General features: G+C 44.5%; 3 protein-coding genes across 3 annotated transcripts; 1 reads left to right on the top strand and 2 right to left on the bottom strand.

The window, feature by feature from the left end:
• The first annotated feature begins 8565 nt into the window (after nt 1-8565).
• On the top strand, nt 8566-9661 carry LOC119368848 (NDR1/HIN1-like protein 6). Its single transcript, XM_037633985.1, has one exon. The coding sequence runs from the start codon at nt 8670-8672 to the stop codon at nt 9432-9434; it is 765 nt and encodes a 254-aa protein (XP_037489882.1). The 5' UTR covers nt 8566-8669; the 3' UTR covers nt 9435-9661.
• Nucleotides 9662-15642: 5981 nt separating this feature from the next.
• On the bottom strand, nt 15643-17072 carry LOC119368847 (LRR receptor-like serine/threonine-protein kinase FLS2). Its single transcript, XM_037633984.1, has one exon. It carries the CDS (start codon nt 17047-17049, stop codon nt 15715-15717), a length of 1335 nt encoding a protein of 444 aa, XP_037489881.1. The 5' UTR covers nt 17050-17072; the 3' UTR covers nt 15643-15714.
• Nucleotides 17073-17593: 521 nt separating this feature from the next.
• On the bottom strand, nt 17594-23696 carry LOC119366388. Its single transcript, XM_037632114.1, has 10 exons — nt 23585-23696; nt 23074-23201; nt 22722-22809; nt 21381-21633; nt 21019-21261; nt 20382-20429; nt 18939-19036; nt 18682-18801; nt 18247-18336; nt 17594-18167 (listed from the first exon to the last, which is right to left on the bottom strand). The coding sequence occupies exons 2-10, from the start codon at nt 23181-23183 to the stop codon at nt 18045-18047; spliced, it is 1173 nt and encodes a 390-aa protein (XP_037488011.1). The 5' UTR covers nt 23184-23201; nt 23585-23696; the 3' UTR covers nt 17594-18044.
• Between the last annotated feature and the right edge of the window lie 13 nt (nt 23697-23709).

The following is a 23709-nucleotide window of genomic DNA, read 5'->3' as shown; positions in this document are numbered from 1 at the left end:
ATAACAAAGAATAATAAAAGTAAGAAAACTAGACAAGTATCTATCTGAAGTAAGAAATTTTTTCTTTCATAAAGAAGATAAGAACAAGAGGCTCACCTCGATGGTGTCGATGACGAGATCGGCGCGGGCGATCGACGGCAGTGAAGACGGGAAGGGACGTGACAGACCGCTAAACCTAGACAAATCTCGGCGGAAATGGAACTCGGAGGTCGAGTTTGGAGAGGAGAAAGATTAACTAGTGTGGCTCGGACATTTCATCGAACACCTCATGTGCATAGGAGGTGAGATAGAGCACCCAAATGCCCACCCCTTGCCGGCTAGAAAAAGCAGAGCACTATGGAGTGCTCTGCTGAGGCGATGGGGTATATATAGGCAACTCATTTGTCCCAGTTCATGGTAGAAACTGGGACTAAAGCCCAGCAATTTGTCTCGGTTCAAGCCATGAACCGGGATCAATGGTTGTGGGCCAGGAGCGAGGACCATTGGTCCGGAGTCGTGCCTAGAACCGGGACAAATGTATCCAGACGAACCGGGACCAATGCCCACGAGGCCCCGGCCGGCCCCCTGGGCTCATGAACCGGGACTAATGCCCCCCATGGGTTCCGGTTCATGAAGAACCGGGACTAATGGGCTGGCCAGGCCCGAACCAAAGCCCTGTTTTCTACTAGTGTACTGAGAGCAGGCCAATCATTGATTGTGACAAGCAACAATGGATGTAGGTCAAATTCCTCCTGTTTGTGCTCATCCCACGCACGTACACCGTTTCCAATCCGCAGTTGTACAAGTTCTTCAACTAATGGCCTTAGGTACACATCAATGTTGTTGCCTGGTTGCTTAGGGCCTTGGATGAGAACTGGCATCATAATGAACTTCCGCTTCATGCACAACCAAGGAGGAAGGTTATAGATACATAGAGTCACGGGCCAGGTGCTGTGATTGTTGCTCTGCTCCCCGAGAGGATTAATACCATCCGCGCTTAAACCAAACCATACGTTCCTTGCATCACCTGCAAACTCCTCCTAGTACTTTCTCTCGATTTTTCTCCACTACGACCCGTCAGTGGGTGCTCTCAACTTCCCGTCTTTCTTATGGTCCTTTCTGTGCCATCGCATCAACTTGGCATGCTCTTTTTTTTCTAAACAGGCGTTTCAACCGTGGTATTATAGGAGCATAACACATCACCTTGGCAGGAACCCTCTTCCTGGGGCGCTCGCCGTCAACATCACCAGGGTCATCTCGTCTGATCTTATACCGCAATGCACCGCATACCGGGTATGCATTCAAATCCTCGTATGCACCATGATACAGGATGCAGTCATTAGGGCATGCATGTATCTTCTGCACCTCCAATCCTAGAGGGCATACAACCTTCTTTGCTACATACGTACTGTCGGGCAATTCGTTATCCTTTGGAAGCTTCTTCTTCAATATTTTCAGTAGCTTCTCAAATCCTTTTTTAGGCACACCATTCTCTGCCTTCCACTGCAGCAATTCCAGTACGGTACCGAGGTTTGTGTTTCCATCTTCGCAATTGGGGTACAAACCTTTTTTGTGACCCTCTAACATGCGATCGAACTTGAGCTTCTCCTTTTTACTTTCGCACTGTCTCCTTGCATCAACAATGACCGGGCGGAGATCATCATCGAGCACATTGTCTGGTTCCTCTTGATCTTCAACAGCTTCCCCCGTTGCAGCATCACCGTATTCAGGGGGCACATAGTTGTCATCGTCCTCTTCTTCTTCGTTGTCTTCCATCATAACCCCTATTTCTCCGTGCTTGGTCCAAACATTATAGTGTGGCATGAAACCCTTATAAAGCAGGTGGGTGTGAATGGTTTTTGAGTTAGAGTAAGACTTCGTATTCCCATATATAGGGCATGCACATCACATAAAACCATTCTGCTTGTTTGCCTCGGCTTTTTCGAGAAAGTTATGCACGCCCTTAAGTACTCGGAGGTGTGTTTGTCACCATACATTCATTGCCGGTTCATCTGCGTGCATTATATATAATTAAGTGTGTCAAAAACCATTACAGAACATCATGAATAGATAATTAAGTGACCAAATTAATAGAAGTTCATAATCACATTAAAACCGAAGTACATACATAGTTCTCATTGAACAACATATAGCTCTCCAGAGCATCTAATTAATTAAACCATACATTGAAACTATGTAAAACATTTCAATGCAAAAACAAATGTGATCATAATTGCAACCAAGGTAACAATTGATCCAACGGCATAATGATACGAAGCCTCGGTATGAATGGCGTATTTTCCAATCTTTCTAATCTTCAAGCGCATTGCATCCATCTTGATCTTGTGATCATCGACGACATCCATAACATGCAACTCCAATATCATCTTCTCCTCAAATTTTTTATTTTTTCCTTCAAGAAATTGTTTTTTTCTTTAAATAAATTTAACCTCTCGACAATAGGGTCGGTTGGAATTTCCGGTTCACATACCTCCTAGATAAATAAAATCTATGTCACGTTGGTCGACATAATTGTAATAAACAATAAATGAACCAAATAGTTATAAAGATAGGGCCGCCGGGGGTGGATACCAAAACCATCGCATTAAATAATAAGAAGCAATAATAAAAGTAAGAAAATTATACAAGTATCTATCTAAACATACAAGCAAGAATTTTCTCCTTTCATAAAGAAGATAAGATCAAGAGGCTCACCACGGTGGTGCCAGCGACGAGATCGGCGCGGGCGATCGACGGCGGTGAAGACAGGGATGGGACATGATGGACCGCTAAACCTAGACAAATATTGAGGAAAATGGAGCTTGGAGGTCGAGCTTGGAGAGGAGAAAGCTTAAGTAGTGTGGCTCGGGCATTCCATCGAACACTTGTGTGCATAGGAGGTGAGCTAGAGCACCACAAAGACCTCTCCCCTCGCCGGCCAGAAAAAATAGAGCAGTGTGGTCTGCTCTTAGGCGAAGGGGTATATATAGGGATATCATTGGTCCCGGTTCATGGCTTGAACTGGTACTAAAGGACATCCTTTGGTACTGGTTCAAGCTACCAACCGGGACCAATGGTGGTGGGCCAGGAGCGAGGCCCATTGGTCCCGGTTCATCCCACCAACCGGGACCAAAGGGGCCAGACGAACCGGGACCAATGCCCCCATGAGGCCCAGCAGGCCCCCTGGCCTCACGAACCGGGACCAATGCCCCCATGAGGCCCAGCAGGCCCCCTGGCCTCACGAACCGGGACCAATGCCCCCATGGGTCCCAGTTCGTGACTGAACCGGGACTAATGGACTTATCTGGCCCGACCGAAAGCCCTGTTTTCTACTACAGATCTCAAAGCAATGTTGAAGGGCTGATGATAAGAGGATACATGTAGCTCAACCTATAGAGGAACTTTACCTTTTCTATTGATGCCAATGAATTGGTGAGATGCTCATCCTAGAGAACTTGATGGTTCGATGGATGGGAGAGTCCTTTTTATGAGAAGGATGGGAGGGTCTTTGAGAGGTTTTAGACCAGTATTCAGATTCGCCGTGTTGGCATGGCCCTCCTATTAGTTTGGATCGACGAGAGACGTGTTGGTTTGCCAGAATCAAGTTGCGCCAACATCAAGTGAATATGTAGGAAGGAAAGGTGGAGGGTTGGATCCTCCTGCCTTTCCCTCCTCATGAGAGAAAGGAAAGGGGGGCGCCACCTCCCTCCGCCTTCCTCCCGTACACAAACAAAGAAAGGAGGGGGCGGCCAAGGGCAGGAGCCCAAGGGAGATTCGGCCACCCTTGGGGCGTCTCTTGGCTGCCTCCCCTCTCCCTCCACCTATATACATGTGGGAGGGGGCGCCACACATAGACCACGACAATCTCTTAGCCATGTGCGGCGCCCCTCTCCACAGTTTTGTTCCTCGGTCATATTTTCGGAGTGCTTAGGCGAAGCCCTGTGGAGATAGCATCACCACCACCGTCACCACACCGTCGTGCTGCCAGAACTCATCCCTACTTCGCCCGTTTTGTTGGATCAAGAAGGCGAGGACGTTACCGAGCTGAACGTGTGCTGAACGCGGAGGTGTCGTAGGTTCCATACTTGATCAGTTCGATCGCGAAGAAGTTCGACTACATCAACCATGTTACTAGACGCTTCCACTTATGGTCTACGAGGGTACGTATAAATACTCTTCCCTCTCGTTGATATGCATCTCCATGGATAGATCTTGCGTGTGCTTTTTTTGTTTTCCATGCAACGTTCCCCAATAGTTTCATACCCTACAAACAATTTCATCTTATGTTCTCATCGATAGGAACTTTAGAGTGATTCTTTGTTGCACGTTGAGGGATTGTTATATGATCCAATTATATTATCATTGTTGAGAGATATTGCACTTGTGAAAGTATGAACACTAGGCCTTGTTTCAAGCATTGCAATACCATTTTTCTCATTTTTGTTACTAGTTACCTTGCTATTTTTATTTATTCAGATTATAAAAATATATTTCTATCATCCATACTACACTTTTATCACCATCTGTTCACCGAGTTAGTGCACCTATACAATTTACCATTGTAATTGGTGTGTTGGGGACACAAGAGACTCTTTGTTATTTGGTTGCAGGGTTGTTTGAGAGAGATCATCTTCATCCTACGCCTCCCACGGATTGATAAACCTTAGGTCAAACACTGGAGAGAAAATTACGACTGTCCTACAAAACTCTTCAATTGGAGGCCTAACACAAGTCTACAAGAATAAGTTGTGTAGTAGACATCATGACCCGGACCCATGCACTCCGATTGCACCATCTTTACTAATCCTTTTCGTCCTTCTAGTGTCATGTGCGCCAACCTTCATGCACTGCCATACTAGACATGTCCGTGTAGTAGAAGATGAATCTAGCGTAAGCTCGCATGTGCGCACAACTATACCAGCATAATCCCACCTACCTTGCATCCCTTGACCCAAATTCGTGTGTCGATGTTCTCGTTGTCTTGCCTCTTCGTCATGGTAAATACTGCATCATCGATGGCATTTCATCAATATCTCACACCCCTTAAAATATTGACTGGTCATTGATGAATATGGGTATAACTTTGTTGGGGAAGATATATTTAACCATTTCACCAAAAAAATTCAAAACCTATATTGCTCATCAAATTAACACATGTTATAGTTTTAAAAAATAGTGGCGTTCTTAAATTAGTTTTATTGACCTGGGTCTTGATATATTCTTCTATTGATGTTTAATCATTTAGAATACCTAATCAAATTAATTGAACATTTTCTTTTTTTTCTCTTCTATGCATTTTGGTAGATTTAATATTAGCGTGCAAACCAAAGGAATACTATACTAGAATTTGAGTGAGAGAAAGGAGAGTGGATGGTGTGAGGTGGAGAAAGGGTGAGATAAAAGCAATAATGCTAGAAGGAGGGATCTGATTTTGTGTAAGCTTGTTTGCACGAAAAGACACTTCTCTCACAAGATACCAGTGCTTCAACACTATAATCATATATTTGGATTCTAAATTATATTGCATTACAATATAGCCATTTCAAAATTGTGTATGAAGCATGCATGCATCACCAGCTTGTCACTAGATTCTCAAGAACAAGAGCGCAAACTTTATAAAATTAAAAAAATGAACAATTCTGACAAGTGAGGGTGATCAGAGGGGAGTAGATCAAAAATTACTTATGGACATCACTTGTGTGTACACTCTACATTCACTGTTTATAGTTTCCATAAGTAGTTAAACATAATATGTAAACATAGAATAAGGTATTTATTACACTGGTACACTCTAGTATACCTTATCGAGACAACTTAAAAAAAAGATGGGCACCCTCTAGAATTCTCTACTGAGCCATCTTGAATCACTAATGGATGCAACATATATAACATGCTATAGTACTTCCCCATGGTACATGCCTGTTAAGGGTGCGGATGTGATTTGTTTTTTTTTCTTTTCTTACATATAGATACAAGTTAAATTTATCAAGGAATGTTCATATAAATGAATTTGACTAGTTGTTGTTTCCAAACTGACATAATTTATATGACTGCATGTATTTCAGGTTTGCACTTCTTGTTTATACCAACAAAGCAAAAAACTAAAAGTGTATAAATATCCATTATTATTATTTAGCAACTCCGCTTGATACTATGAGAGTACGTGTTAAATTTGAATGTTGAGTCATACATGAATCCAACATATATTTAATAATAGCATGAGTTATAAAAAGTTAAAAAATTGATTGTAACAAAAATGATGGAATCACTAACTATTAATCTCCTAGGCCACAATTAATTATCTACTTGAAGCTATATGTGGCTACTGAACAACACAAACCCCTTGTTAGAAAATAATGACATGGAAACCTTTTTGATAAAAAGCGATGGTCTAGTGGGATCAGGAAAAATCACTAAAATGGTTGTAACTCCAATGATGACATCATGTGTGCCAAACGGTAACAAGTTTGCCACCGTCGGATTTGGAAGAGGACATAGAAGACATGGATCATGAGCGGGGAGTAGGCGAGGACGTGCCGTCGTAGTTACTCGAACAACTGCATTTAAAAAGCAAGCTCTATATGTTTTTTCACATAACATGTGATGCCCCCATGTATTTGTGACTCTTATATCAGTTTAGATTTGGAGCTAAAGTTTTGGATAATCGTGAGAGCCAGTTGGTAAGTATCATATTTCTTTAACTGCAATGTTACATAATAACACATACACACTTCAATTGTCTACATTACTAAGATGCAAGCCTTATTATGAAAATTCTATTGTTAATTCAATACAACAATAAAAATTGCTTAGACTAACAATACTAACATATAAAAATGAACATAAGTAAAGATAATAAGTGCTAAGAGTTTTATCCAATGGGATCAAGTGTTCTGCATAATTGGCTACTAGGAATGAAGCGGTTGACTTTCTTAGATTTTGTGTGTAAAGCCATAATGAACAATGCAAAAGATGCATCTCACTGGACTACTATATGATTTCTCTTCATTGTGATGAAAATATACCATAGTGTGGGTAGCCTATGCACTGAATATATGGGCCTTCGTGACCCCTTCATAAGTGGAACTCCTTGCTTTCTAGGGTTAGCTCTAGTCTTTTGCACCCTTCCATAGTATATCCTTTATTTTTTTAATGTAGAAATTCATATCACACGATATGCAAAATCATATGATAAATTTGGAATAACAATAAGAAGAAGAACATCCACGGAGAGAGAACTAGGCCAGATCTTGATATTTTGTTATTATAGTCGGGCGTGAGATTTTGTGTTGAAATGAGCTTGACATCAGTTTGGCAAAAAATACCTGACACGACGCCATATTTGCAATGTAATTTTAGTGTTGGATAGCAACGAGTTCATGCATTTGGATGAAACAAAAATAAAGAAGTATCTGCATTTGCTTTGTCTCTGTACACTCAATCAAAAGGTATTTTACTTTGTTAATGTATTCCGGCCAAATTCTCAATTGTTTTTGTTTTGCCGGGATTTCAATATATTACTACCACTTGTTGTGTGAACTCCACCGGTACAAACTGAAAATATGTGTTGTTTAGAGAAAGCAAGACCTTCATCGTATCACGGCGCAAGCTAAAAAGTACTACGTGCAAGAGTGAAGCAATTAATCTAGTAGTACAATACAAGTATAGTAGAGTATTAGTTCGTTTAGTTACGTGCTGAATTAGCACATGCTTATATATTTCATCTATGCCGCCCTTGAGAATCTTCTTAACACGGGATTATTACTTGAAACACACACACAAAAAAAAAACACACGCGTTGCCGATGTGCGAATGTGAAAGAGAGAGGTCGCCCGTCCGCAGCCGTGGATCACGTCACGCATGAAGCTCCCCCTTCCCCAGACGCACCGTCCCGGCGTCCCTGGCCGGCCGGCCTGATTAATGTTCAACACACAACCACCGGTCAACGTAATCACACACGCTTACTACCACCTGCACGGCTGCACGGCTGAGAGGCATCTTCCGGGCAATTATTCAGCGATAGCGTCCCCGCTGATGCATTGCCGGATACACATTAATCTATTCCCGACTTTCACCTGACCCACGACAGCGCTGAGGCATCCCGTGACACGATGGAGATCGTTGTGACGATTTACACGACCGATCTCGTCGGTAATTACATGTCCTTACTCGGTTGCGACCATTCAACACGATGGACTCGATCGAAGTGCAACGTGACAAGCTCATGAGCACATGACTAAATGCCTGGCTCGATGGACACACATAACGCGTAGTCGCGTACGACTAGCTAGTAGTACTCCTACATCTGCCTGCACATGGAGGGAGCCAGAAAAGTTCACACAAAATCTCTGGAAAGAGACACGAGTGCCCATGAGAACAGAGACACATGTGAGACGGCCACTGTTTCAACGAAGAAAATGGTAGTAAGAAGGCCCAAGTCAATCACGCGCGCCATAGCAGCCAAGTCAAGGTTCGAGACCGGAAGAAAGCTCGACAGCTAGAAAGAAACCCAAGCAGCACCAACCAACGCACCACCTTGACACCAGCCATCACGTATAAACTTGGACCCGATCACATCTCAACCCCCACTTCATCGGTAGCTTTGAACATCTTCGTTCTGCAATACTTCTACCTGCTGTAAGAAGCAAGCAAGCAACTAGGAGCTAACCAGCCAGCCAGGTGAAGAGAGCATGGCAAGCTACCACCGGGTCCACCCGGTGATCGTCGACGGCGCGCCGCCCCCGGTGCCGGAGCAAAACAAGGACAAGCTGCCACCGCCACCCAGCGGCGGCTACGGCGACCGGCTGCCGATCACCGCCCCTGCGCCGGGCGCGCCGGCGCCTCTGAAGGCACCTCGGCGGAAGCGGCACAGCCGGTGCTGCCGGTGCGTGTGCTGCACGCTGCTGGTGCTGATCGTGCTCGTCGTCGCGCTCGGCGCCACGGCGGGGATCCTCTACGCCGTGTTCCGCCCCAAGATCCCCACGTTCCGCGTGGAGCGGCTCACCGCCACCCGGTTCGACGTGAACACCACCTCCATGACGGTGTCCGACGCGTTCGAGGTGCAGGTGATAACGGACAACCCGAACCGGCGCATCGGGGTGTACTACGACGGCGGCTGGGTCGCCGCCTCCTTCAACGGCACCGAGCTGTGCCGCGGCGCGTTCCCGGCGCTCTACCAGGGCCACCGCAGCACGGTGCGGCCGCTCATCACGCTCCAGGGGGAGACGAGGCTCGACAGCGCCGTGGCCGCGCAGCTGGCCCAGCAGCGGCAGGCCGGGTTCGTGCCGCTCACGGTCACCGCGCGCGTGCCCATCCGCATCAAGTTTGGCGCCCTCAAGCTGTGGACGATGACCGGGAAGGCGCGGTGTAGCCTGGTGGTGGACAGCCTCGAGGCCGGCACGCGGCTCCGCATCCGCTCCAACACCTGCACCTTCAAGCTCAAGCCTACTAGGTAGATCGTTCTCAAACCGTTTGAGCCGTGCACGGATTGTGCATATATACGTGTGTCATGTAGGTAGGATAATTACCGAGGTCTCGTCCCCATTCCTGTCGATCTATGTTGATTGAGATCGATCGGCAGATGGTAGAGATGGATAGTGCTGTAAATTTATTATTTATTTTTGGCTCGCATATTCATTATTTTTAGTGAAGTAAATAAGATCCGAGGTGTATTCGTTTGCGATGAGTTTCTTTGGAGAAGATAATAAAGAGAAGATATTGGCTCATGAACGCAGTCCATATGTGTGGTTTTCACAGGCGGGGCGTCATGAGTAGGTGGGGGTCGAGAATCAGTTCCAAAGTTCTTTTATACTGGTCATAATGGAGAGCACATGACACTGGTAGTCTAAGTTTATCATCTTTATAGTGCAAAGGAACATATATGGTTGCATTTATTAGCTTGTAGACTCAACTTTTTTTGGCAAACGCTATGTGATGGTAACATAATAAGTTACTCCAAACACCTCTCTTTTTATTAATTAGCTGCCACATAAGCAAACTTGTCTCGGGATATGTTATGTTACTTACTATGTTATTCCCACTATGACCAGCCTTATGAGTTAAGCCGCACCTATCCAAATTCCTTCAACTGCTCCAATTTTTTTAGAAGAAGCCTCTGCCGGCTCTTAATTTTGAGGCCCCCAAACAAGTTCTCTGCAAAAAGATCCCCTTCAGCTTCAGGTTCCTGCTACCTCTCACTCGACGACCTCCACCCCTGGCGCCGCCTCCGCCGATTTCATTTTCCTCAACGACTACTGTGCACGCCGGCTGACGCACCGGACCCGCAACCATGCCGATCTCTCGGCCCATGGTAGATTCGCTCGTCGGCTGACACCACTACTGGAATCGCCGCATATCTCCCTCCTTCCCATGATGCCTGGAGCTTGTGGACGAATATGGCCACTGTCGACTTCATTCCGTCGAAAATGGAAACGGCAGATGACCATAATGTCGTAGAGCACCTGCAAAAAAGCTCAACGCCGCCGGAATCTCGAACATTCCGGTGATCATTCGAAAGCCGAAGTTCGGCCACGACGGGCTTGGTTTGCAACGAGCAAGCATGACTTTGAGGATATTCTTACTTATCAAAGCCTGAAGGCCATCCCCTAAGTCACGCTGTCCACCCACAGCCTAGGCGTTGCCGCAATTCCGCTCTCATCGTGTTTGACGAATTAGCTAGGTGATTATTTTTCTTTATTTTTCATTGATGTTGTTTTACTGTTTTTTGCAATCAAATTCAACATAAAATATTGTAATAACTAGATGAAGATGTCAACGGAGATATTCTTCATTGGCTCTTCTTTAGAGGAGGAAGAAGAAGATGATGGTGATTTTGAGATGGCATTGCAGTGATCGTTCAGGAGGACTTTCGACATCTGAGATTAGGATGACGGTTCAGCCACTTGTACATTAATCGGGATAAAGCATAAGGCCATGGAAGCTTGTCAAGGATTAGTTTGCACCTAATCCGGCTTATGCCAAGCTTTGACAATCATTTGGACCCTTTCACGTGTTTGAATTAGAATAATTATATCTGTAAATTTGATCTTTTTTATGTTCATGAATTGTGTGAACCTTGGTTCAAATTTGAATTTGATATGTGTGCAAATATATGCTTGAAATGGAGTATGTCAGCCAAAGCATAGAAGGATTGGCAAAGAAAATTCTTTAGGAGTTTGGTTATAAACAGCTTTTCTACAACTCCGCAAATTTGAGGAGTTAAGGTTTAAGGGGCTAAATATCTAGGTTTCGGTTAGATATGTTAGATATGAACTGATGCACTATCCTAGCCTCCTAGAGTTTGAAATGTGGCATTTCAAAAATACATAAAATTATATTAAAACTTAAGTTGTCATCATTTCAAAAATCAAAACGCACATGTGTTGCTAGTCGGGTCAAGCTCACGAAAAAGAACGGCCACACTTCATCAGCAAATAATAAATAAATGGTAGTAATTCATACTTTGACACACTTTCATTGTAAATTCATAATTTAGTTAAACATAGCTGATGTCTACTACTCAACCTTCTTCTTGTAGATGTTGTTGGGCCTCCAAGTACAGAGATTTATAGGACAGTAGCAAATTTCCCTCAAGTGGATGACCTAAGATTTATCAATCCATGGGAGGTGTAGGATGAAGATGGTCTCTCTCAAACAACCCTGCAACCAAATAACAAAGAGTCTCTTGTGTCCCCAACACATCCAATACAATGGTAAATTGTATAGGTGCACTAGGTCGGCGAAGAGATGGTGATACAAGTGCAATATGGATGGTAGATATAGGTTTTTGTAATCTAAAATTATAAAAACGGCAAGGTAACAAGTAATAAAAGTGAGCAAAAACGGTATCAATATACTCCAAAAAAATCTCCGTCAATTTTTATCGTGTTTGGACTTCGTTTGGTATGGATATTCTGCGAAACAAAAAACATGCAACAAACAGGAACTGGCACTGGGCTCTGGATCAATATGTTAGTCCCAAAAAATAGTATAAAAATTGCCAAAATTATATGAAAGTTATAGAATATTGGCATGAAACAATCAAAAGTTATAGATATGACTGAGATGTATTAGCATGGCACACCTTGGGTTCTTTAAAATGATGACCGACTTCAAACTCTAGCTAATTAATTTAGGCAGCTCAGAGGTGAGCTTGCTCTTTAATAGTTAATATGTCACAGGCGCGCCCAAGACTTTTGCAAGCCGAGCAATGACCTCGAAATGGAGCCTACGAGCACTTCAACATGTCAAAGAAGAAGCACATTGGCAGCAGGATTCCAGAATACATTCGCCGACACATTGTTAATGAAAAGACAACGTGATTGCGATATGCGGTGGAATTCCATCTCTAATCTTGTTATGGCTCAAATATAGATCGGTAAGGTTAGGAAAGGCAGTGACAGAAGCAAACATCTCGCCGGAGAAGCTGGCATTGACTCATTGTTCAGTAGGACAGGCTCCATGATTTCTAGGGCTACGCCAGAGAAGAGGTTGGTGCTCAGAAAGTCGTATGCCAACATGGGCAAATTATGGTAGCTCAATGGCTCTCCTCTAGTGAGGTGTCGGTGAGGCTAATTTGTTTAAGGGCGTAAAATACCCAAGCTCGTTCACCAAATAGTGATGCTCTAGTGCTAAATTCCTAGACTGTGCTCTAAATCCCTTCGTAGTGTATCCTTTCATTCCAGGAGAAGCATGCACACATTTCTAGTTCATTAATCAAGCCTTCAGAACATAATTGCTAGACTTGACCAATAAAGAGCAAAGAAATTAAAACACCAACAAGCAACAACTAATTAAGGGAATATGGAGGAGATTCAGCCACGTTGTTTGAGCAACGAAAAGAGAATCATACACTGCAAATGATTTATTTAAGTTAAAGTTAGCTAAATAATCATACCGAAAAAATTGTGTCAAGATATTTATTAGACTTGTGTGCTCTAGAACTATCATTTACAATAAATAAAGATGCTAAAGACATAACACTTAAACAACCTGTAATGTTATACCTTTTCTTATGCTTTGTAATGTTCTTCAATCTATAGAAAACATTATATTTATGAAGAAATTGTTCTGTTAAGAGACACTAAAAAATTTACGAAGACTAACACAATTTCTACGAACATATTTTAATTAAATTTAGCACATTTATTTTTATAGGACACTATGAAAACAGGCATCAGTATTTTAAATATTTAGTACAGAAAGCGAGCCTTGCTCACTTAACTACTAGAGTAGAGGTACAATCCCTTAAGAGGTATGTTAGAGTCCTTATGGCCACCTATTTGAAGTTGTGTTTATATTGTTTAGGCTTCTTATATGTGTTTCTGTCGATGATATATTAAATTTGGAGACATTATGAGTATTTGTTTAGTGCATTTTTAGGTAAGAAAACAAAGTAAACATGTTTATTATAAATGTATGAGGAATATTCATTTATAAATTGTAATACACCATATACAAAATTGTTTGCCAAATTCCGAATGGAAAAAAGTAATGATTGTAGTGGTGGATAGATTCACAAAGTATGCTCATTTCCTTCCCATGACACACGACTACACAGATGAATAAATTGCAAAAGGCTTCATAGACAACATCATCAAGCTCTATGGCCCTCCTTCGATGATCGTGTTTGGACTTGATGTTGTGGAATTCCTAGAAGCTAGACAAAACATGACTAACAAAGTGAAACAAAACCTCCAGGTGGTTCAATATCTCATGAAAAGATGTGTAGATCTTATTAGGAGTGGGCGTCAATTCAAAGTGGGAGATCTCATTTAATTAAATATGGTCCCTATCTCCTGACTGCTTTTGGCTTTTGTTCACAGTGAAGGTCCAACATAAGTACTACAAGACATTCATAATCATTTAGTGAGTGGATAATATAGCATACAAACTACAATTCCCTAAACACGTCCGCATACACCATGTGTTTCCAAGCCAGCCGGCTAAAATAGCACCATGGACCGAAAGCCATTTCAAGTCCTTACTTACCAGTGGTAAACGAGGGCGGCACACTGAATATTTCACCAGCTGCTGCTTTGCAGGTTCATCAGATACCTCGCAACAACACTCTGGTGGTACAGTGGTTAGTTCAGTGAACAATTTTGTTGCTAGAAGAGTCAACCTAGGAGGACACCGACTATATCAAGTACACTTTCCCACAGTTTTTCCTGTAGTGAGCAATGGAGTACCCCAAGCATCATCGCCATGAGGAGTTGTCGCAATTTACGGGGGAGCAACGTCAGGCATCACTTGTCATAGGCATATACCGTTTCATTCAGTATCCAGTGACCCACAGTCCAGGCGGGATTGCCATCCAATGGCTCACATGGCTCACCTGATGGATACATTGCACTTACTCTACTGTTTTACTTTTTAACATGTCAAGGCTATATAACAACCATCCTAGAGGACTGTAGCGTATCCTATCTTCCAGCTAATGACTGAACTATTATACTTAATTACTTGTATAGAGAAACACAAGCCTCTTCGGGTTGGATACATCTCGATTCCACCCCCAATTCCTTCAAATTAATCTCTAGATCTTCCCGGATCTGGCAGCACGGATAGTCCATATCGCCAACGCAAAGCTCCTAGATCCGTTAGACATAATCCCCAAAATAATTGTGCTCCTCCGCGGCAGGATCTACACGGTGACCATGGCTGGATACATCCTCGGGTTAGACTTGGCCATGGTGAGCTTCTTTGTTCAACAGCTCTCGGACGACGTCAGGTACCAGTACTTCGGCATCCTGGTCCTGTCGCGAGCATTTGAGCATGACGACGACCACAATGAATACTCTAGTGACGGCGATCACTTTTAATTTTTCCATGTGGTGGCTAGGTTTCAGTTGCAGGTCTGGTGCCGCTAGCCTTGGACCGGGACAACGTCGGAAGAGGCGAGACATGTGGCCATCTTGCGCAGTAGACAGTCGCGGGTTTTTCGGTGGTCGGGGTCGGGGACAATGCAGAGTTCGTCTTTTTGGAGGTGGAAAGTGGCATGTTTGTCTTGATGTGGTTAGGGAGCACGGTAGTGGAGAAGGTGTGCCAGAGGGACCCGGACAACGATGAACTCATCCTTGTGTATCCACATCGAGAGCACAATAAAATTCAGGAATCTACGAGAAACAGAGCAAAGTTTCACGATGGTTCATAGGAACTAAGGCTTAATTAGTACAAGGGCCTAAATTGCCTTTGGCAGTTTCCTAGACGTAAATTGAAACTAAAATTCAGACCTCATTTGGGCATTCTATTTTCTTATGCGTTTCCGTTGAAGGTTCGCCATTTTCTACTTCATGTCATGGAACAACATTTTCATTGAAGGGCTGTTGAATTTGGTGTCAATTTCAATGACCGTGGAGATTCTGTTATACTACTACATTCACATGTTATTGTTAATAATGGTTGTATATAATCTACAACTCTGGCATCCGTTGTATTTGGGAGGAAAAGCAGAAAATATTTCAAATACATAAAGGGTAAAATTGACATTTAACACTCGTTCTTGTGCCCAAGAGCCATTTTACACTGGAAAAGGACTTGTAAGGTTGAGCAACTATAAAACCGGATGGCAAGTCCGGTTAGCTATCACAAAACCAACAATGGTGATAATTATAAATCCAAAAAAATTGTTAACCAACTATGTATGATAAGTATTGCACCACATTTTTTTCATTCTCTTATTGAATTATGAGTGTGCGGTGCAATTTTGACACACGAAGCACTGCATGACACTAGCTAGCTAATCTTCCTGCACGGCGGCAGCGGCTTGCCGCACAGGCACAGGTTGTGCGCGTACGCCGCCGCGGGGAACCGGTTGAACGGCGCGGCCTGCGGTATCCGCCCGCACAGCTTGTTCCCTCTGAAGCTCGCGTGCCGGACGCCCGCCATCCTCGTGAAGTTATCCGGTATCCTCCCGACGATGGCGTTGCTGGAGAGGTCCAGCCACTCCAAGCTCGCCATGGCCGCCATGGTTGCCGGGATGACGCCCCCGACTCTGTTCCGGGAGATGTCCAGCCTCTCCAGGCCATGCAGCTTCGAGATCGAGCTCGGTATCTGGCCGCCGATGGCGTTCCTCGACACGTCGAGCCACTTCAGGCTCCCGCCGCCCGCGAAGTCGGGCAGAGCGCCGTTGAGCTTGTTCTTGGACAGGTCGAGGCGCCACAGCTTCGGCAGGCCGAACAGTGACTTCGGAATGGGGCCTGCGAGCAGGTTGTCATCGAGGGCGAGAGAGTTCAGAGACCGGAGGCTGCCGATCTGCGGTGGAATCCTGCCGGCGATCTTGTTGTGGCTCAGCGACAGGTCGGCAAGGTCACGCAAGGTGTATAACGACGCCGGCAGCTCGCCGGAGAAGCTGTTGTTGCTCAAGTCCAGCAGCGCCAGGCTCTTGAACCGCTGCCCTACAAATTCCGGGACGACGCCTGACAGAAGGTTGCCGCTCAGGTCGAGGTACGCCAGGCTGGACAGGTTCCCGTAGCTCGACGGGATCCCGCCGGTGAGGCGGTTCCCGGCGAGGTTGATCTGCTCGAGACCGCGAAGGCGCCCGAGCTCCGGCGGCAGCGGGCCCTCCAGCCGGTTGCCGGCGAGCGAGAGGTATCGGAGGGAGGTCATCTTGGACAGCGCCTTCCCGGGTACCCCGCCGGCCAGCGCGTTGCCCTCGAGGTAGAGCTGCTGGAGGCGCGTGAGCCGCGAGAGGGCGTCCGGGACGGCGCCGACGAGTCGCCCCATGTCGCGGATCACCAGGGACTCGAGGAACTCGAGGCCGCCGAGGGAAGGGGAGATGGCGCCCGCCATGTGGCGACCCCGCTGCGACTCCAGGCGCAGCGACACGACCCTCCCCGTGGCGGCGTCGCAGGCCACGCCCTCCCACCCGCCGCCGCAGCAGTCGTCGCCGGCCCACGTGGCGAGGATGCCCGTCGTGTCGGCGGTGATGCCGGCCTTGAAGCCGAGCAGCGCGGCACGGTCGGGGGGCGAGCATGGCGGGGTCGGCTTGTCGCCGCTGCCCGTGCCGGCGGCCGCATCGCCGGACAGCAGGGCGGCGGTGGCGAGCAGGAGAAGCAGAGCACGGAGCATTGTCCTTGGTTGAGTACAAGTTGTACCGGTGATCGACGTGATGCGTGCACAATGTAGTATTTGTAGCTGGAGCTGGTGGTGCAATGCATGGGAGCCTCAGCCTCGTCGGCATTTACTTTGTTCATGCGTTGGGGCTCTCCGGTGCTGCGGTGGATGAATGGAACGTTTGAATTGGCGCCTTTGGGAGCGCAATGGCTCACATGCCTGAGATTCCTACAGTAACTGTGAAAAACCCTCGGCCGTTTCAAAGTATTTGAAGCTCTCTGTTTGTTATAAGTGAAATATCTTAAGTTTGACCAGATCTATTGAAAAATATACCAAACATCTACAACACCAAATTAGTTTTATCAGATTCATTGTGCAATGTGCTTTCGCATTGTATATATTTCATGGTGCAAATATTAAATAATTTATGTACATGGTCAGACTTGAGAATTTTGACCTGGGGCAAACCTAAGACTTCAAAAATATTTGGAACAAAGGTAAATATATCTCAGAAGAATACATTGCAGCCACCTCACCTAGGTACTGCTAATGAAAAACATTTCCGCAAACCGAAGCAATGAAATTGCTCTCTTGTTCCGCAATAGCGAGATAATTCACCACTTAAATCCAGATTGCAAGGTTCAAGCAACAGGCAATTCCATGGCTGAACATCACAGGATGGCCTAGAAATGGTTTTCAACTGTGTAGTTCAGGCCACCGACACGATACGTTGCCTCGTTAGCATTAACAAGGCGTAACCTTACTGGAGCCAACAGGTGCTACAACACACTGTCATCAACAAATAAAGAACAGGTGATACAACACGACCAGCTAAACATACTAGACATCAAAAATTCATCCAGGCGTGCTTCTTAGGTGTGTAACTCGGTGACAAAAACTCGGCAAGGCATCCCTTGGCCCGTCGCAGCAAGTTATCGAGCCCCTCTAAACATTACCAATATTGCCAAAAGCAAACCTTCAAGAAGATAATTAATGCAGGCCATACAGGATCAGTCCAGCGGTGCGTTCTCTTTGATCACCGCTGACAAGTTTGTAGCCGCCTCTTCGTTTTTCAGTCGGAGTAAGTATGTTCGAGCTACAACATTGCCACCATCTGATTCAGACTGCGCATCCTGTGAAAATACAGCACGGATCAGAGCCGTCGTACTGGGTGACATATGCGGTGCACACATCGGAGGGGGTGGTACTTACTGAAGTGTGAAATATTGAGGCAACTGTGTTCTTTTGAACACTCATCTTTATCCCCTTGTAGATCATAGCATTCAGAAGAATTTTGCCAACCTGCGACCAGCAGTCAGTCATTAATATCTTGTTCGCAACCAGAAATAACCTTACAGTAGTATAACTAAAGGGGGAAGGGCGATTTCAAACAACCTGCAGCCAAAATGTTACAAATATTTTTTAAAAAAAAGTGTCTACCGCACTAAATGCTGTATGAAACGACAAAAGAATCTGATCTACTTTTCAGGAACAGAGAAGTTGAGCAACCACACCAATAGTATAACAGTTACAGGAGTGGAATACTTTGCAAAACTATATAAGATGCAGGCATTTCACGTTTGAGAGGCAACTGAAGACAAATGAACTTGGATTACAATATGCCAGCAGAAAAGGGAGAGCACATACATCATTTCTGATAACAACTGTTGGGGTGGACTCTTTCGAAGCTTTCTCTGCACCCTCTTTACATCTGATAGAGAGCTGACCGACACCAATGTCTTTCCAACCCTTGGTAGCATCATCATGCTACATGAATGGAAAAAGTTGTGAAATCACATGCTAAGCATAGTTTGCAGAACACATGGATAGCAGCACTGAGGAACACAAGTTATAAATCTATGAACAAAAGTATAATGCTAAACAGGGAAGAGCGGAAATGATACCTTCACATACACCTTGCATTTGGCTTCATGAACAACAACTATTCCTTTCTCTTCTGCTTTCTTTACAGAAGGGCTGCTTGGTTGCTCGGCTTCAGCATCTGATCATTCAAACAAGAGTAGAGTTAAGTATTGAGGAGCGAGTCCAGTGATAGGGGTTGGCAATGAAAGAACCTAGGTAAATTAAAACAACAAAGCATTCCTGATATCAAAGAGACAAGAAAAATCACCCACACACCCCTGTCCGTGCGTGCACTCAAGTCAATTATTACTGAAGTTTATGGTACACCATCATCTATTAAAAAACAGTATAGGTACCCCCTCAGTATAAACCACCATTGTTTTTTTGCTGGCATGGAATCCTACCAGGGAATAAACGTCAATATGGCATCTAAATTAGCCATATATGGTCAGGTTAGCATCTTGAGTGGCTGGGCCTGGAACTCACAGGCTGGTGGACACTTAGCTTTGAAACCTTCAACCACTACCCCACAGCACACTCCTGCCTCCAGCCTGTGCTATGCAATAGCAGTGCTCGACATATTGTGCCACACTACCTCATCCGCTGCTCATACTCCACCCAGGCGGAAAAAAACCGACGAGCAGCTGCAATGTCGAACATTTCGGTCTCAACACCTCACAAGTCAACCTTGTAAGAGGATCAATGCAGTAGGAATATAAAACGGCTCACTGGCAGCGTTAGACATATGAAGTAGACTATAATTTAATTTTGGGATGGACTCAATTTTTGCTTTAAGTCATGATCTCGTCGAATGTGACAATGGGGCAAGATAACCAAGCCATTAGGTCAATCAAGACCAAAAAAAAATCACATTCTTGCATGATAAACTGCATCTCGTACTGAAATCTTGAGCATTCCTTGAAAGACAGTGGGTGGGGGAGATTGGGGATGATCCAGTGATGTCATACAATTAGCTGATGCGGGCGATGCTTTTTGCCACTGTGGAAATGTTAGATGATGCCTGCGACCAGCAGGGAAAAACCACCTACAAGACGCATTGAGGGTTGACTTTTACAGCAAGTTTAAGAGATAACTAAATGAGGGTGTTCCTTTGACGGTTGTATAGCTGAGGATGTACACTGAATTATAAGGCTAGTCATAGTGGGGAGTAACTTAGACTAGTAACATACATATGTTACTAGTCCATGTTACCACCTTCATAGTGGGAAGTGTCATAGGTGTAGTAACATGCATATCTTCATTTATTGCTTTGTAGACTCATTTTGTATTGGAAACCGCTATGTGATGGTAACATATTATGTTACTCTATTTGTCTCTCTCCTCTTTAGTTACATGACACGTCATCTTTTTTGCTTATGTGGCATCTATGTTACTACTTATGTTACTCCCACTATGACTAGCCTAACACGGGTGGAGCGGCAATTGGAATTTCCCCATAACTTAACAAATTGGTAGATACACACCTTCATCCGCATCAGCTGAAGCTTCAGCAGCTTTCATGTTTCCTGATCCTGAAAAACAACAATAAGAACATTTGATTATCCCATCGACCTAGAGGGCTCGTAATACAAAATCAATTCAGTTCCTACAGCACCATCAATAGAATGATCAAATTGCCTTTTCATCATCAGAGTTTCACGTGTCTGTGTGTTAGGCAAAACCAAGGAATTCATCAAGCCAATTACATGTTTTTCTTTTCTGAACTGCATAGGAAATGAGAATTTGACATTTTGGGTCAAATGTAAACAGAAATATGGTTAACTTTGGGGCACTTGATAAATAATATTACTTAATATTAGCTCTGATATGCATTTTTTTGTCAATTGCCATTACACAAAATAGGATATAATGTTTCCTTGGGGCAGAACATACATGTTTGGCAAGGACAGAACCGGTCGACTATAAAATAAATAGGGAAACACAAACAAACATGGCCCAGTAGGATTTGGCTGGGTTGACGATATATCAATCATACAACCTTAGTGCTAAAATGATAATAAGCCGTTACAATTAAAAGTTTTATCATTCCCTTTCAAAAATACGCTGAACCAACCAATCATAAAGGACACACTAATGCCAAGCAAAAGAGAAGTAAAATACCAGTGAAAATTGGTTGCTGGTTCATTGAAAACAGTGTTGGGGCTGGCATGTTAAAACTGGAACCAGGGGTAGAAAAAATGGACGGGGTAGTTGGTGTTGAAAAGCCGTTATTTCCACCAAACTGGAAAGTCGATTTGCTGCTATCGCCAGGCGTGTTAGTTGGTGTTGAAAAGCCGTTATTTCCACCAAACTGGAAAGTCGATTTGCTGCTGTCGCCAGGTGTGTCCTTGTTATCAAATATGCCTGCACATCATTATGAGACAATCAACATAATAAATATATAACTACCAAGTCTGCAAAAAAAATACAACAAGCGAAATACAATTTGGCATATAAAGGTATAAAGTGGTGAATAGTTATACTGCCAAAAGGTGCCGTTTTCTTCTGAGAAGGGAGTGAGAACATATTCGGTGAGCTTGAGTTCTGAAAAGCTAGGGAGCTGGCTCCTGTAGTTGGACTCTTCTGTCCATTATCTGATCCTGGCTGTACCATAAACTTGCTATTGACAGTTGCCGGCGTAGTAGTCTTCTCCTCATTGGCTGGACTTGGGGATGAAAGAGCTGTCGTACCTGCTTTATTCTGCCTAAGCCAATTGACAACATCCTTGAAACTTTCCTAAGGGGGAGAGAATAACATGAGATCAAGACATTATGACTTTAAGAGAAATCTGACTGACTGCTCACATAACATCTGAAGTGCCAAAATACCATCTAAGCAGTACCCAATAGGTGACAAGTTCAAAAGTAGTATGTGCTGGCAAAACAATACACCATCCAGTTAACGAAAAAGTGACGTTCGGATATTGACAGTCGTCAAATCTAGCATTGATCAATAGTTCAAATTCTGAAAAAATAGTTCTTTACACATATCCATGCATATGATTTTCAAGTTTCCAGTCTAAATATTAACAACAATATAGAAGGTCAAAGTTTTCAGAGTTTTGACTCAAGACATGTCCAAAACGTCACCTTTTTGTGAACAGGAGGGTGTCATCAATTACAATTTAAAAATAGTTTTTTATTGCATGGAAGGTTGCATAGTATAGTAATTGGATGGTCTGCTAATCATATTTATCAGTAACACACTTGAAAAGATGACAACTGACTTATTAGTTACACACTCGAGAAGCTGTAACCTGGCTCTGATACCAGATCGTTAGAGCCTTTAGATCAAAGGGTGTAACCGTGAGAGGCAGGAGCTTGATGGCCGACAAGCACTTGAAGGGTAGGCACCGTTGAGGGCACAATAGGCAGCAAGGAAAGAGAAAGGTTTAGGGACGAGGCTAACTTTACTGATAACTTGAGATTCACATACAGCCTATAGCTCCTTGTACATTGGAGTTGGAGAGAGTCCAACTCAAAGCAACGGAACGGAATCCTACTTTACTCTAAATGAAAACAAGGGCATGTGGTAGTTTGATATTCGTACTCATAACATGGTTCATCTTCACATTGTTGTCTGTTTGTGAACACTGTTGATATCTATTTGTTCGAAAATTCCTAGTTATTTTAAACTAATCCTAGCAACTCAGGAAGTAAATTATACTCTGTATCATCCACAAATCCACTACACATGCACGCCACGCACAAAACAAAGCAAATTGTGATAGCGATACATTTTTATCATTGGCCACTGGAAAATATTAAATCTCTAGTTAAGGACTGTTGAATAAAGAAAACACCTTACAAGCTTGTGAAGCTTACCATTATTTCAGAAGCATGGGATAAGTAATCTTTCATGCCATCCTCCCAAAGTTCGGCCGGATGGTTTTGCAACTGCGATTGCACCCAGCTGCTCAAAACAAACAGGTAGATGAGTGTTTTCTCACATCGCACCAGGGGGAATACGCAGCATGAATGCTGAAAATGCACTATAAAAAATCGTATTCAAGGATCTCTAAAAATATGGTAGTAACTAAATATTCTTTATGGGATGACTAAGGACTATTTATGAGCTGAAACAATAAACATGATAGGACAATGCACACCACAAAATTCCAGATCAAGTGACTGAGATGACGCGAGGCGAGCTATAGCAGATGAAGAAGTGTCCAACCTTGCAAACTGGGTATTCAGCGCCCTCACGTGCCTGTTGGCGGCCTCGGCCCGTCGGGGGTCTAGAGCAGCGGCTCCTGTATGGGGAGGCTCTGCCCTGTGGACGTCCATTGCTCTCTTCCTTGACAGCTGCAAAAAAATGTGCAACGAATTAACAGAGGCGGATTTTACGGCAAGAAAAATCAACAGAACTATCTAAGATACAATCTTGTTAGAGACCGCAGAAGTAGAGCTACAAGGCTCGCACGGAAACAATCGTAAAGGGGAAATTTTTACTGTGCAGCGTCAGTGGTATGTGGGATTGGCAATAAACAGTAGAGCGTCTGCGGTAGCGCGATGCATAGGTGATGCGCGTTCAGCTACCAGCGTTTGAGGCCGAGAGCCGGGATGCTACTAGGGGCGGATCTAGACGGTGTGCCGGACCGGGCGTGCGGCGGCGCGGCCGCCCAGGCTGGGAGTTGTGAAGGTGCGGTTGGGATTTAACCAATCGCCGGAGGAGAGCAACGGCGTACCTCGGAAGTGGGCGAAGGCTGCGGGCAGGAGCGCGGGGCGTCCCGGCGAGGACGGACGGGGACGGCGGCGGCGGCGGCGCGCGTGGGACGGGGTGCTGGGAGCCGGAGGGGGAGGGGGGTGGCGG

Source organism: Triticum dicoccoides, chromosome 2B (assembly GCF_002162155.2).
Source record: "Triticum dicoccoides isolate Atlit2015 ecotype Zavitan chromosome 2B, WEW_v2.0, whole genome shotgun sequence".
NCBI lineage: Eukaryota > Viridiplantae > Streptophyta > Magnoliopsida > Poales > Poaceae > Triticum > Triticum dicoccoides.
The sequence above is the reverse complement of the archived record's forward strand: the minus strand, read 5'-3'. Positions and strand labels throughout refer to the sequence as shown.

What these genes read in the sequence shown, in the direction of transcription:
- LOC119368848 (XM_037633985.1), top strand. Translation starts at nt 8,670, where the DNA reads ATGGCAAGCTACCACCGGGTCCACCCGGTGATCGTCGACGGCGCGCCG.
- LOC119366388 (XM_037632114.1), bottom strand. Translation starts at nt 23,183, where the DNA reads ATGGACGTCCACAGGGCAGAGCCTCCCCATACAGGAGCCGCTGCTCTA. An exon ending in GAAAACGGCACCTTTTGGCA is followed by an intron (nt 21,262 to 21,380) that starts GTATAACTATTC and finishes AATGATGTGCAG; the next exon opens with GCATATTTGATAACAAGGAC. An exon ending in CCAGCAACCAATTTTCACTG is followed by an intron (nt 20,430 to 21,018) that starts GTATTTTACTTC and finishes GTTGTTTTTCAG; the next exon opens with GATCAGGAAACATGAAAGCT.
- LOC119368847 (XM_037633984.1), bottom strand. Translation starts at nt 17,049, where the DNA reads ATGCTCCGTGCTCTGCTTCTCCTGCTCGCCACCGCCGCCCTGCTGTCC.